The 16,072-nt window shown below is 39.4% G+C and overlaps 1 protein-coding gene and 1 long non-coding RNA gene across 4 annotated transcripts; one reads left to right on the plus strand and one right to left on the minus strand.

The window, feature by feature from the left end:
- Positions 1–379: 379 nt before the first annotated feature.
- NMRK1 (nicotinamide riboside kinase 1) lies at positions 380–15,950 on the minus strand. Of its 2 annotated transcripts, XM_045020526.1 has the most exons (9): positions 15,703–15,950; positions 14,058–14,118; positions 13,139–13,229; positions 12,081–12,129; positions 10,122–10,293; positions 9,944–10,015; positions 8,213–8,319; positions 3,930–4,014; positions 380–1,546 (listed from the first exon to the last, which is right to left on the minus strand). In XM_045020526.1, exons 2-9 carry the CDS (start codon positions 14,084–14,086, stop codon positions 1,543–1,545), a joined length of 609 nt encoding a protein of 202 aa, XP_044876461.1. In that variant the 5' UTR covers positions 14,087–14,118; positions 15,703–15,950; the 3' UTR covers positions 380–1,542. The 2 variants fall into 2 exon arrangements, with proteins under 2 accessions (XP_044876461.1, XP_044876462.1); XM_045020527.1 differs by lacking the exon at positions 380–1,546 and having other exon boundaries at positions 3,926–4,014; positions 14,058–14,120.
- Positions 8,254–13,212, plus strand: LOC123372446. Of its 2 annotated transcripts, none has more exons than XR_006580291.1 (3): positions 8,254–8,352; positions 10,184–10,311; positions 12,996–13,212. It is a non-coding gene; the product is annotated as an uncharacterized LOC123372446 (long non-coding RNA). The 2 variants fall into 2 exon arrangements; XR_006580290.1 differs by having other exon boundaries at positions 8,270–8,404.
- Positions 15,951–16,072: the final 122 nt, after the last annotated feature.

Genomic DNA, 16,072 nt, shown 5'->3' on the forward strand with positions numbered 1-16,072 from the left:
ATTGCATTCATGATCAGACAGTCAAGATGGCTACTATATTATAGTCGTCTGGCTAAAAATATCCAAACAAAAACACATTTCTGTGCTACCAAAATTCCTGAAAGTGAACAATTCTAGAACTTTTAGGGCTGGAAGGACCCTGTAGTAGGTTATATGGTTTGCACCTTTGGTTTGAGTAGAATTAAGATATCTAGACCAGGGATAGGCAACCTATGGCATGCATGCCGAAGGACGCACACGAGCTGATTTTCAGTGGCACTCACTGCCCAGGTCCTGGCCACTGGTCCAGGGGGCTCTGCATTATAATTTAATTTTAAATGAAGTTTCTTAAACATTTTTAAAATCTTATTTACTTTACATGCAACAATAGTTTAGCTATATATTATAGACTTACAGAAAGAGATCTTCTAAAAATGTTAAAATGTATTACTGGCACGCGAAACCTTAAATTAGATTGATAAATGAAGACTCGGCACACCACTTCTGAAAGGTTGCCAACCCCTAATCTAGACAATCCTCAAAAGATAGTTTGTTTTCAAATAGTTTTAAGTCCTCCCTGTGTGTATTTATTATATGACTGGGAAGCTGGTATTATTCCTTAGCTGATCTAAACCATATATTTCTGTTCTCTAATCACATTTATTTTTTTCATTCATTTCTAGTTAATCATTTATGATTAATGAGAATCTTATTTCCTTCTCCTCTTTTGTAGCATCTTTTTTGCATTTGTCTGCCAGAATCTTTTACAACTCAAAACCTCTTATTTTCCAGGCTGCACATTTTTCATCAGATGTTAACACATCTGACCCACTACCAACCTCTGTTCTTATCCTACAACTCTTTCTAATAGCTTAGTAGTTGCTCTTCAGATTATCTATATCCTTTCCACAGTGCCCCAAACAATACACAATACTCCAGATGCATTCTAACAAACACCATGTGAAAAAGGAAGAATTCTGTTTCTGGTCTCAAGTGCAATACCTCTATTTACATATTTCCAAAATGGCTTTTGCCTCTTTAACCACATGTCATTTAATATTCATATTTAATATTTTATGAGCTATTACTTCTATTTTTCCCTATATTACTAATGTGCAATCACTTTGCTTTTGTGATTTTCAATTCCAAAAATATTTTACTTGCATATAAAAATTGTGCACATAGCGTATACCTATGGAAGTATATTTATGAAATATCCAGGGCTATATTTCCATACATTAAAGTAATTTTCAAATTCCTTATATTACATGATTAAATATTAAATCAGGTTGAAGTTTGTCACAGGGTTACAGATGCCACTCTGAGCAAGGCTATCACTTTAAAAATACTGCACTAGTCTACTGGATGACCTATACTATTCATCAATATTTATAAGTCTAACAGAAATAGCAGTCACTACAGTACAATATGGATTGTATAAACTGGTGTTACTCATGTACATACAATAGATTGGCAAAGTGATCCATCCAGACACCATAAAATTGACCCTGAATCTCTACTGGAAAGAATCCCAACTTCTCACATGGCTTTGCTGTGACCTGCTCACCTTAAAAAAATAAAAGTAAAGATATCAGTTCACAGATATTAGATGGCATCTACTATGTCTATCACAATTCTTGTCACCTGCCTGAAGCTCAAAATGTTATTCTTTCCCTCTACTGCTCAAATCTTGTCAAACCTCAATTTTTTTGCTCAAAGTAATATGTTACCGCTTTCTCTCAAAAACTTTCAAATATCTCTCTTAACTCTGCAGTTATCCAGCAATTGATCTATCTGTTCCAGATCTGAAGCAGTTGTAAAACAAGTGTTTACATTTAGTTTGTATATAATCCACATTAAGATACTAAACGTCTCTCTCATTCATAAGGATATGGCACATATAAACAATATCATTGACTGTATTTTTAATTATTTTTCACTTAAATTTTTATTTTTCAGTTAATGTTAACCTGCTTCACTGTGAATAGCTAGTATTTGTGATGACCTTTTCTGCATGCCTATTATGAATGCTATGTACTGGCACAAACCATAACCAGGAGATTTCTTTGGTTGGGGTTTTGCTACCTCATTTCCCCTCTCTCTTGTTTTATATATATATTTTAATAGTAAAGATCAGCCACAGCTCGGTATCCAGTTATCTATATCATGTAGTGATGTATTTCAAAATTTAAAATTCAAATTTTAATGGATTTTGAGTTACAAAATAAATGTATAGATCTTGCTGATCAGTCTATATATTCACTACACTGCATCAGTATCAAGGAGGTGGTAAAAGCATGGCACATGTTATACACCAGGGGTTCTCAAACTGGGGGTCGGGACCCCTCAGGGGGTTGTGAGGTTATTACATGGCGGGTTGCGAGGTGTCAACCTCCACCCCAAACCCCGCTTTGCCTCCAGCATTTATAATGGTGTTAAATATATAAAAAAGTGTTTTTAATTTATAAGGGGGAGTCTCACTCAGAGGTTTGCTATGTGAAAGGGGTCACCAGTACAAAAGTTTGAGAGCCAGTGTTATACACAGTAGGAAGACCAGACTTATGGGATCAGCTATTAAGACACAAACTTTGCTTTTTCTTTCAGATAAATATGCACTGATTCTTCCACTAGAGTTATTTTTAAGCACCAGTGGACACATTATTTGACAGACTCCTGTTAGCTTACTGCTGCAACTCATTTAACTACTGCTTAATTAAAAAAAAAGCTGTGTGTTCTGGTTCTTCAATATTTAAATCATTATTTGAGAGCCTTCCTATTCTCTCTAGTGAATAAATGCACAGGCCTAATTGCCTAATTGCTCCACTTAAGAAAAGCAGATGTTTGCGAATCTGGGGGAACATAATAAAAAGGTTATTCCTAACATGCAAGCACCAAAAAGAGTGAGAGCAGAGAAGAGATCTAAAATGATAAAATAACTCAGCCTTTCAGTGGGGTCAAAGAACCTGGTCAAAATCCAGCTTAAACAGAGTGCCATAAGGTCTTCGCTGACCAAGCAGCACCAACATAAACTCAGTTTTTAAAGTTTTACTTTAAAGCCCACCCATAGCAAGTGATTAGTATACTCTATTGCAGGGGTGGGCAAACTATGGCCCATGGGCCAGACTGCCCACGAACTCCCACTGGGAAGCGGGGTCTGGGGCACCGGGTCAGGGGCCACAGCACATGGCTCGGCCCCGCTCCAGCACTCCAGCCGAGGCGCTGGGTCGGGGGCTGCACCACACAGCTCCCAGAAGCCACGGCATGGCCCCACTCCGGCTCCTATGTGCTCCAATGGCCCCCTCGGCACTCCAAATGGAGCTGCAGGGGCAGTGCCTGTGGATGGGGCAGTGTGCAGAGCCGCCTGGCCACGCCTCTGCATAGGAGCCGCTTGAGGTAAACGCCGCTCGGAGCCTGCACCCCTGAGCCTCTCCCCATGCCCCAACCCCCTTCCCGAGCACTGACCCTCCTCCTGCTCTCCAAACCCCTTGGTCCAAGCCCAGAGCACCCTCCTACACCCTAAACTCCTCATCCCCAGCCCCACCGCAGAGCCCACACCCCCAACCAGAGCCCTCACCCCCTTCTGCACCTCAGCCCCAATTTTGTGAGCATTCATGGCTCGCCACACAATTTCTATTCCCCAATGTGGCCCTCAGGCCAAAAAGTTTGCCCACCCCTGCTCTATTGGCATACCACAGAAGGGTGAAGGGCTAAGCCAATACTGGTGTACTTGGAATCTATGGTTCCAGAGAGTCCAAGTATTTTAGATCTAAGGTTCAGACCACAGCTACCCTTCTATTTATTTAGCTTTTTGCTTCCTATTTAGACAAAACATAAGAGTTTTGTAACACAGGACATCAAATGCTAGGTATTTACATTATCCCTTAATATTGGCATAGATTTTTGTTAATGAGTTCCCTTATCCTGTTCCAGTTTCCCATTAGATGACTTACTTTTTCCATGCTTCTAGCTCCAGCACTATATCATTATAAACATATGAAAAGAGGTCTTCCTCAGATTTTGTTCCATCCAAATAAACTGAGAAAGAAGGGGAGAGAAAAGTCGTCACAATATTAATAATTCAACTGAACTGTAACTTCCTATAAATTTGTATAGGACCCAGCAAAATCCCAAATGGCATCTGTAGGTGCTATCACCATAGAAATCAAGAATACTTCCTTTCCTCTCCCAATATCGCTTAAATAGAAGTCCCATAAATAGGGAATCAATCCACCCAAAAAATACCAGATTCTTTTTTAAAAATACATAGTCTATAGATGTCCCAAAAGGACAGAAATCCTATTTTATGGTAAGCTGAGAAATTCAGCAGAAATTTGGGAACCATTACTGCCAGAACTTGTACAGCCAACTAGAAAGTGGAGAGTTAATGCAAATTAATATTCTGCTGTGGCCCACTATGTATGTAATCTTCAGGACCTCCAGCTAAGTTGTAATAACTCTCCTAATGGGGAGAGGATACAATGATGAATGTGCTGTAATCTCTAATACTCCTGGTTGTTTAGGTTAAAAATATATATTATATATTTACTTTATTTATTTGAGTGGGGCAAAGACAGATTCTTTGTGCTATGCATGCTCTTTACTACTTTCCCCATCCCTAAAGGAAATAATGACAAACTTGACAAAACTGTTTTCCCTACCCAACTATAAATATGGATTGGTTGAAGTAGTCCAGGTCTATATTAGAAAAGGATAGATATATTGACAGATCCTCCTAGTGTGGACGCAGCCTATTCAACTGGCAAAAAAGTGCTTATCCCAGCTTGGCAAGCGGATAAGACAGGGTTTCTCAAACTAGGGGTCGGGACCCCTCAGGGGGTCACAATGTTATTACACAGGGGGGTCGTGAGCTGTCAGCCTCTACCCCAAACTCCACTTTGCCTCCGGCATTTATAATGGTGTTAAATATATTAAAAAGTATTTTTAATTTATTGGGCGGGGTCGCACTCAGAGGCTTGCTGTGTGAAAGGGGTCACCAATACGAAAGTTTGAGAACCCTTGGGATAAGCTATATCAGCAAAAACACTTATGTCAATATAATGGTCTACCTGCAAAAGCCCCAGTGTATAGAAACACTGCAAAAAGAAAAATCAAGTCACACTCCCAACTGACATTGCTATCCCAGCAAAAAAAAAATTCTCATGTAGACCTGACTCGAGGAAAAGTTGGATATGGCTCCTTCATTGTTCCTTTTTGCAGGACTGACATTTATTCTGTCATTAAAAAACATAATAAAATCCTCACCAGACAGAATATTTGAGAGATTTTGAGAATGCTGATTTGAGTCTCTCAGCATCCTTCTGCAGCCCCCTGTTATCTGAACATGTCAAATTTCACGCTAAGCAGGGTTTGTTCTGGTCAGTATATGGATGAGACCCCTCTGAGGAACAAGAAACACTCCCACTTCAGCCAGTACAACACTAGGCAATTCCTCAGCATAGCATTAAGAGGGCAAGAGGATCAACAATGAAAGGCTGGGATTGCTGGGGACAATATCATACACACAGGGTTCCTAAGTTATCAGGGCTTTGGGTACCACTAGCTTCATTTCAAACTGCTGAACCTCATTTTCTCAGATTGCTGAGTAAGAACACATGTTGCAGGTGGTTATTTAATAAATTCTTCCATTTTCTGGAACCCTACATTCATTTTCCATAAAAGATCCAGATTTCTGGAAATAGTCCAGCATCTTCTAACTACAGATTGGGGATGTCAGTCTCCCTGGGCACAAGATATAGGTTTCTACTCAATTTCATAGTTTAAAAAAAAAAAACAAACAAGTCCCATAATTCAGCCTCTCATTCAAGAGAAAAGAGCAGCACTCCCAAAAACACAAGAAAGCAGATTCTCGAAGGGTTAAAAAACGCTACTGCGGACAGAGTAAAAAGGTTGTGTTTTTTTCCACTTTTAAACAACAAGCTTTAACAAATATAACAGCTAGACAGTTTTGTTGTCTTTTTTTAATAAAAAAGCATACATACTTTGATGCAATAAAATGGAATAAACCATTCCCAGAGTAGTTATCAGTGGTACACAGTCATGCCGGAAGGGCATAACAAGTGGGGTCTCGCAGGGATCAGTTCTGGGTCCGGTTCTGTTCAGTATCTTCATTATGATTTAGATAATTGCACAGAGAGTACACTTATAAAATCTGCGGACAATACCAAGGTGGGAGGGGTTGCAAGTGCTTTGGAGGATAGGATTAAAATTCAAAATGATCTGAACAAACTGGAGAAATGGTCTGAAGTAAACAAGATGAAATTCAATAAGGACAAATGCAAAGTACTCCATTTAGGAAGGAACAATCAGTTACACACATACAAAATGGGAAATGACTGCTTAGGAAGGAGTATTGTGGAAAGGGATCTGTGGGTCATCGTGGACCACAAGCTAAATATGAGTCAACAATATAATGCTGTTGCAAAAAAAAGCGAACATTATTCTGGGATGTATTAGCAGGAGTATTGTAAGCAAGACACAAGAAGTAATTCTTCCGCTCTACTCTGGGCTGATTAGGTCTCAACTGGAGTACTGTGTCCAGTTCTGGATGCCACATTTCAGGAAAGATGTGGACAAATTGGAGAAAGTCCACAGAAGAGCAACAAAAATGATTAAAGGTCTAGAAAACATGACCTATGAGAGAAGATTGAAAAAATTGGGTTTGTTTAGTCTGGAGAAGAGAAGACTGAGAGGGGACATAATAGTTTTCAAGTACACCTCTAACTCGATATAACGCTGTCCTAGGGAGCCAAAAAATCTTACCGTGTCATAGGTGAAACCACGTTATATTGAACTTGCTTTGATCTACCGGAGTGTGCAGCCTTGCCCCCCTGGAGCATTGCTTTATCGTGTTATATCCGAATTCGTGTTATATCGGGTCACGTTATATCGAGGTAGAGGTGTATGTAAAAGGTTGTTACAAGGAGGAGGAAGAAAAAATTTTCTTAACCTCTGAGGACAGGACAAGAAGCAATGAGCTTAAACTGCAGCAAGGGTGGTTTAGGTTGGCGATTAGGAAAAACTTCCTGTCAGGGTGGTTAAGCACTAGAATAAATTGCCTAGGGAGGCTGTGAAGTCTCCATCATTGGAGATTTTTAAGAGCAGGTTAGACAAACACCTGTCAGGAATGGTCTAGATAATACTTAGTCCTGCCACAAATGCAGGGGACTGGATTAGATTACCTCTCGCGGTCCCTTCCAGTTCCATGATTTTATCTGTAAATCAGTGTCAAGATGGGTTACTTCTAACAGTGCCCCAACTAAAGATTATGTCTGACTATATGTCCCATAATCCAGCATAATCCATTTGAAAGTGACCCAAAGGAACAACTCTATTTCTGAGATGATCCTTCAAGGCCTTTTTTTTTTTTTTAAAGGCAGTTTCTATTCCATCCCCCATCCCATCTCTTACACACCCACTGATTTTGAAACATGTGCTTCAGCTAATTCACACATTTATTTTGTCACAGTTCATCCTAGTAGAGAGCCTGTAAGAGGCTCTATATACACCCGATACACAGGGCCTTGCACTATCTCTTGCCATGGGGGTGAATTTCACCATTAACCTTTTTGATAAATATAAATCTTTAGTATGATATTGATCAATACAAGAAAAAAGAATTTAACGCCTGATCACGAACAATGTTGAGCATGCCTAACTGCCATTCAATACAAGCTGAAGGTGCTCAATGCCCATCACTTTGCTGGAAGTGCTCTACATGTTGCAGGATCAGGCTCTAACAGCGTTATAAGTTTGGCATTATGCAAACTTCCCTACATAGCTCCACCAAAGCACCAAAATCCTGACATGTCTCATGTCAGACTATGTAGTGGCTTATTAATGTGTACAACTTGGAGGAATCTATTAAACTTATTCTATCTAAAATCTAAATCAGGATTATAAGCCACATCCTAATGGATCAACCCAATGAGCCATATAACTCCCCAGAATTTTTCTAGTTAACCACACACACACAAACTGGTTTGTCACATGGAGTTTAGGAATCACTAGTGAAGGTGACCAATACATTTTTGTTTATTCTTGTTACTCACAAAGGTGGGTAATCTCTACAAGATTTTCTTGCATGAAGATCACTTATCTACAAGCAGACAATAAATGCATCTAACACTGCTGCATAAATGCCAAAAATAGAGTGACTTGCAATAATCACTACTTTTAATAATTTTTATATATTTAAAGATTATGTATACCATACCGATATTATTTGTATTTTCTTCCATTTCCCTTTTATGTTTCAGATACATAGGCCATACATGTCCATCGAAGTATCCTGGTCGATCTGCTGGTTGATAAACTCTGGTACTACAGAAAAACAGATTTGCTTTCCTGTGCAAGGTTTACATTTTTTTTCCTGCTGTGCACTTATATACCCTTCATTGTTTATTTGGTAAGAATATCTATCCAAAATATTAAGAGAGGGAGGCTGTGTAACTGCTGGTCACAGCACAGGAGACTCCTTAGTTATAACAGGATTTAGCATATTGCTCACATGACCTCCATCAAATCACCTATTTCTGCCTGTCATTTCAACTACAAAACTGGATAAGAGCAGATTCTTTTTGAAACAGATGTTGCATCTTAATTAAACTTCATTGCATAAGTAAGTTACATAAGAATAGCCAAAATACATTGCAATCACAGATAATATTTTTCACATTGGTCTAAATTCTGAGAAGTGACTAGCGATTTTGGTTGCTCAACTTGCAACACCTGAGAGCACTGGCTCTCAACCTTTCCAGACTACTATTCCCCTCTCAGGAATCTGATTTGTCTTGCGTACCCAAAGTTTCATCTCACTTAAAGACAACTTGGACTTGCTTACAAAATCAGACATAAAAAAAATAAAAAAGTGTCACAGCACACTATGACTGAAAAATTGCTTACTTTCTCATTTTTACCATTATAAAATAAACCAACTGGAATATAAATATTGTACTTACATTTCAGTGTATAGTATACAGAGCAGTATAAACAAGTCATTGTCTGTATGAAATTTTAGTTTGTACTGACTTTGCTAGTGTTTTTTATTTAGTCTGTTATAAAACTAGGCAAATATCTAGATGAGGTGATGTACCTCCTGGAAGACCTCTGCATACCCCTGATTGAGAACCACTACCGTAGAGGTTCTGATTTTCAGAAGTGTTGAGTACCCACCTTTTGATGATTAAACTCCTTTGAGGTCTCTTAAATTGGGCTCCTAGAAAGAAAGGCACCGAAAATCTACTAGTCACTTTTCAAAACACAGGCCATTATGAATATGGGAATTCTGCAATCAGTGAACCAGATTCTGACCTTAGCTACACTTGTGTCATTCTAGAATAAAGCCATCAACACCAGATTTGCAACAGTTACTCCAGATTTGCAACAGTTACTGAACACAGAAAGGGGCCACTATCTAACTTAAATAATACGCAACGTAAATGCATGTCAACTCTGCCACTGAACAGCATTGTAGTGGCACAGCTTCTTGTAGATGCAAGAGTAAACACTTTGTTTCTGTCCCCTCTTAAACAATACTTAAGTGCAACTGTACTGTAATTAACCTATATTTTAAGTTCCTTGGGCAAGGAGCTTTTTACTGTGTGTCTGTACATTGGCAGTCTGAACAGTGACTGGTGTCCCCATGCACAACTACAATATGAATGATAAACAAGAGATGGATCTATACATTTGAGGGGTACAGACGCTGTTTGAACATCCCTGGGAACCACAAAGGCTCTACCTGCAGGGATGGAATAGTAACAAGGCAAAGCTCACTACCTCAGCAATAGCAAGATCACAAGAAGGGACTGAGGAGAGTCAGCAGACTCTGCTCCGAGTTGTTACAGTTGGTAGATGTGTGAGAACACTGACATACAGGAACCTTTCTATCTTACGGGTACTAGGGCACGGTGATCTGCAGTGAGCAATAATTTTAAAACATTACCTCCTTCTCCTCTTGCATTCTTCATATGGAATGGTCAGAAAATATCTTCTATCCCATACTTCATTAAGAGGCCTAAGATGACAGCATGTTTAGTCATTTTGTTTCCTTATTCACGCCCCCATTTACAGTTTATATTAACGTGACATTTTAAAGTTATTTGTAAAGTAGCGTTGCTTACTCATAGTTATACAGAAGAAAACCTTCAGCTATTAAAATGTGAACTTCTTCTGTACTTTTCAGATTGACAGGTGTACTCTTTGATTCTGCTGTTGAGACAGAAGAGCCTGTTGGGTTTTTCATCCATGAGCGTATGCTTGTCACCATTTCCTCCATATAAAGGGCATCAAGTACTAGAAAAGACATAAAAGGTTAAGTTAACGTGTTTTTGTTTTGGCTTTTCATTTTTGAGTTAAGCAAAAACCCTGTCAAATAGTTTAAGATCTAAATGTAGGTCTTAAGTAAAAGAAGCAGGGTTAATTTAAAAGAAATGGAAATTTAAATGTTAACATTCCCATTTACTACTGGAACCTAAAACAACAGCACTGAATTTGGGCATGTGAAACAGAATGTCCTGCTGATTCATCTAGTTTCATTGTCCAAACTGAGTGAAGTTCAAAAGTTCAACTGAAAGTTACATAGCTGATGAATGTTGGTAGTAAACACAGAATTCAAGATTTAGGCTAATGTTATAAATAGCCAGGTATTAAAGGAAATCTTAGATCAGCTGCAGGATATTAAACTGTAGGTTTATAATTAGAGATGGCCTGATGGCTAGCCTAGAATTTAAAGTTTAGATCCAGATCTCAAATTGCAATTGGACTCATTTTTAGTTATAATCTGCAGTATAGTCCTGAACTCAGTGAGACTTCTTGCATGAGAAAAAGGTTGAAACTTGGATCTGATCATGCTTGATTTAGGATCTGATTCTGGGAGGTGCTAAGCAGCCTTGATTCTCAATCACTTCACATCAGGAGTTGAGGATGTTACAGGAAGTGCTCAGAACCTCCCAGGACATGTCATGAGGTGCAACTCTACAAAGGGGGAAAAAGGGACAACTATTTAAATTAAATTTCACTATTTGCTAATTGATAACTTTCTATATTACATCTGATTTCATTTAACTGGCCTGGAATCAAAATATAACTACCACTCACTTCAAGGGGGTCAGAATTTCACCTCTGGAATGCAGTTCTAAGTTACTGTCAAACAAGTTATTAATATCTATATTTTAATTATTTGGTTTTAAGGTGCATATTGCTTGATATGGGCCAGATTCTGATAGTCATGTTGACAACGTACTCCACAAGTAGCCCTATTAAGTTAGCGGGGCTACTTGTGAAGCAAGAGGCTACCCGAAATGAGTAAGAGTGCCAGAATATGGCCCTAAATGACCAAACAAAAATAAACATTTAACACTGTAAAATGGTAGAATTGGCATTAGGTTTGAAATCACAACTATAATGCTGTTCAGAAGAGTCTTAATATTGACAGGTTAATAAATTGACAAGGTTTCACTATAAGCAACAGACAGTTGGCTGTGTCATACACTATAATTTAGAAGACCAAGAATAGAGAGAATAAAGTCTGTTGCAGACAGTTTGTTTAACTAGTATTAACTAGCCTCTAGAAAAGGAAAGCAAAGGATGAAGCAGTTTGGAGACCCACCACCTCAGAACTTTAGATTCATGCTGTCACCAGAGGAAATGTTCATAATACCCTATGCTAAGTGACAGCTGTTTCTGGAGAAACAGAAAGGGCTAGCTAATTTGCAAAACAGAAAGATATAAAGTCAGTGATAAATGCAGGAAGTTAAAATATTATTGCTATTCCATAGTAATGGTATTGTGTAATAGTCAAATAAAGGTATACTATATTAAACTGTCCAGTATAATGATGATGAACTTTTAAAATACTGACTTTTTCTGTTAAATTAACATCCTGAAAAAATCCTCGATCAAATTGCGCTTTCTTTATTTTGTTGCCAGACATACCCCACTAACCATTTTTTAAAAACAAAGTAAAACACTGTCCCCACTGATGACTGCATTGATCCAAAAGAAACAGACACTAAGGTTAATAAACTACAGCTGACATTTCAATACATAATGTTCACAAGCAATATACCCAATTTACTAACCATCATATTGCTTAAATCCATGTTCATCTATCTCTACTTCAGATTCTGGCTAGAGAGAAAAAAATAGGCAGTTATCAGGTCAAAAGGCAATAGTAACCCTATTACTCTGAATTCACTTGTGTAGTATTCATGGTGGAGATGGGTAGAAGGCTGGAAAGCCAGTGTGAATGGCTTAGGCAGAAGGGTTAGGTTGCTAGGATATGAAGCAGAAAATGTAACATGGGCAGGGGGAGAAACAGGAAGCCAAAGAAGCATGTAGAGTAGGGGAAGACAATAGTAGAATATTCAGTGTTTAACATAAACAGTGGATTGCAACATAGCAGGAGTGTTGCCTGCCCGCCCCCCCCAACTTAATCTTGATGTATCACTAGGGTCCCCCAAAATTACTCTTCAAATAAAATATAATTTTTCCCACGTCCCCCTGAAATAGTATCATCCAGGTAAGATTATTTACTAATCTACTGAAATTGATATTGATAATATATTACATATTATATAAACACAAGCATCTCTGGATTTTAATATTAACTTCTGAATAAACTACAGTTTCACTTGAGAACAATAACCCCATCAGGAACAAGAACAGGCCCTTCTGTATAGATACAGAAACAGTTATGCTTTTGCATTTTTTAAGATATGAAAAAAACCAAGCAACAAGATTTAATTTTTTGTTGCTATTTTATTTCTATTTGTTGTTTTCTATCTAGAGTTAAAAATAAGCTGCAAAAATAATATGAATTGCAGTAGCATGACACATTCTCTGAAATGCATCTGTTTCTCTACTCGCCTTTAAATATAAATATCAGAGGATGCAGTGAGATGATTATTCTGTTGGTCATGTTCCTAATCTTTTTTTGGCAACTGAAAGCTTTAACATTATTATAGCATTCTTAATTATATTTTCCTCTCTTCCAGATAACAGTTTATATTGACTCCATAAACAGGATTCATTTTAAATTGTCACATACTAGTAGATCAAGAAAAAATAATATAGTCTTGCAGGAACTACATTTAAAGTCTACTTTTGTGTATGAAATCATTCCATCAACTCGGGTTACCTTAAAGAAGTCATCTTGAGCGAGTATACTGCAATTTGGAAGCTGTTTCCTAAGTCGTTTTGCCAGTGTTGTTTTTCCCCCATTTGTCACACTGACTTTGAAAATGGAATAAACAATGTGTCAGGACAAAAATAATGCATAACATAGGAGTGCAATGTGTGCTAGCAAAAAGGCAATTACAAAAAGTTAATTTTATTCAGAATAATTTGCAATTTCCTAACATTTGTTTGGAAAATACTTAGTCCTGCCATGAGTACAGGGGACTGAACTAGATGACCTCTTGTGGTCCCTTCCAGTCCTACGATTCTATGATTCTATCATTTAACTCATTTTAGTCAGCTTATATGACAATGGAAAAGAGGAAGACTAGCGTTGATGTCTGAAAGGGTCAGTCTATAGTGGAGGGTGGAAAAAGTTATCAAAAATTAAACCAGTGGCATAGCTAGGAGTGGAAATTTTGGTGGGCCCTGACTTTCAGGTGGATAGGCAATGCCAGACTGTGCTAGCTCAGCTTCTCCCCCAATGCCACGCCCTCTTCCTGGCCCTGGTACCCCCAGACACAAGGCTTCACCTGCCAAGCTGTGCACGTGCATGGGGCGGCTCAGAAAATGGCATGGCAGAGCTCCGGAAGCTCTGAAGGGCGGGTGCATAGCTCCATCCTGGATTGCTCCGGGGCACTGAAGCAACACTATACCCCTGCTCAGATTTGGGTGGGCCTGGATGCTAACGGCCCATCCAAGTCCATCTGTGGCTACTCCCCTGAATTAAATACAACTGACAGTATAATATTAAGCTTAAGTTTTTAATTACTTTAAAAAAAAGACAGCTATATTCACACTCAGGGATTGTTAGATCACAATATGGAGTTTGAGGCAATATTACATTTTTGTTTTAAGAGACTGAACTTGTTTGCACTTACCCGCCAAGTCCAATGACTAACACCTTCATAATTTGTGTTCTATCCAGTTCCCTTCTTTCCACTCTTTAAAATAAGAACAATGAACAAACCTTTTGGACAATGACAAAATCAGCTGCTACACAGGAAAATACCAATTACCACAAAAGGTCTTTTAAAGGTTTTCAACTTTTACCACTTCTATTCAGCTGTCTTCACAGCCTTACTATGAGGGCTCCTTTAAGATCTAACCTGCAATTGCTTACTACCAAGCATAGTTCTTACTGTCATGAGCAGTCCCATTGCAGAAAACAGGACTACTTAGCGCAATAGTAAAGTGTTTGCAGATTGGGCCCTTGAAAGTAACCTAGGGAAGAGGGGGAAAATGAGTGTGTGTCCTGTTTTGTTTCAAGGTTTCTTCTGGGAACTACCTTTTCTGCTTTTATTTTTAACATTACAGTATCACAAATATCAGATCTTGTCTTTCCAATTTTTTGAAGGATTTTTTTGGACACTGAGAAGTGTTCCTTGGGCACTGTGACACTTTGGGGGTCACCCAGACCAAATTCTTCCATCAACCTAGCTACCACTTCTTGGGAAGGTGGATTACTTATGCCAACGGGAGGAGGTCCTATCCACACAGAAGCACTGCAGGAATGCAGGCATGCACTGTAGCATTTTAAGTGTAGACAAGCCCTTAGCAAATAACAAATATTTTATAATGAAGATCAATAAAGGCTTTTCAGTGCAGGTAAACTTTGACTCAAAAAGAAACACTAGCTGACAAGTCAGATACCATCTACAAATCTGAAGAACTTTGAACTCATTAATTTATGTCACTGTCTGTATCAAATATAGTCACAATTTAAGGGAAGGATTCCAGAGTAAATAAAGCAGGCAACTTTATTTGTGTATGCGTGAAAAATAAAGAAAAGTGGAAACCAAAAGTGGGTAGTAAAATATTTTGTTTGCAGTGTAATTGTAGCCATGCTGGTCACAGGATATCAGAGACACAAGATTGGTGAGATAGTATCTTCTATTGGCCCAACTTTTGTTGGTGAGTCAAATTTTCGAGGTAGAGCTCTGTGTAAACTTCAACGCTTGTCTCTTTCGCCAACAGAAGTTGGACAAATAAAAAAATTACAAATATACCATCTTACTGCAGATGGTAAAGTTATCATCAAGCTTACCATGAGCAGCCTACAATGCCAAACATTAAGGCACCAATCCTCCCAACACAGATGTACAGAATTAGTACTTTAATTTTGCATTTCCTATTTTTTCAACTGCTATTTTTAATTATGCCACTTCAAAGTACTGGTATATCTGTAAAGTATTTGCACAAACGACTTCAAGTGGCACAGACACAAATCACAGATCACACACACACACACGTGTAAGGAAATCCACAGAAAAACAAGGTTCCGAGAGAATTTTCAACTTTATCTGCCAATTTGGCAGCAGTGTCCATCTGCAACAGTCACGAGCCGGTGCGTGATTCCATTCACTGGCGTAAGGACAGTACGCGCAAATATGCCCTACTACAAAATACATAACAAGTGCATTTGAACTAAGCGAACGGCACTGCTGGAGCCGTGGCTCGGATTTCACGCGATGTTAGGGTGTGTAGATGGCTCCGCGGCGCTAGGTCCAAGGCGACCCGCGTTATCTGAGCTGCCGAGGCCTCTGTCGCCGCTTCCCCAGGCCGGTGGAGCGCACTGCAAGGCTATGCAGCGAAAGCACCGATTATGCAGCCAGGTCACTCGCTCCCCCCTCCACGAACCGACGCACCGCGGAGCCCTGCCCCGCCAGCGGGTACGCGCCCCCCGCACAGAGGCTACACCGCACCTCGGGGGACGAGCGCTCAGGCGCCCTGCGCGCGGAGACAGGCAGCAGCCGGCTCGGCTCGGCGCGCCCCGCCCCACCCCACCGACTGTCGGCATTGGCGGGCTCAGGAAGCGCCCGGCCCACGCCAGGGTCAGCGAGCGGAGCCGCCCGCCTGGCGCCACGCGCGCGGAGATTGGTTGCCTCGCGCTCCC

Source organism: Mauremys mutica, chromosome 6, assembly GCF_020497125.1.
Source record: "Mauremys mutica isolate MM-2020 ecotype Southern chromosome 6, ASM2049712v1, whole genome shotgun sequence".
NCBI classification, from domain to species: domain Eukaryota; kingdom Metazoa; phylum Chordata; order Testudines; family Geoemydidae; genus Mauremys; species Mauremys mutica.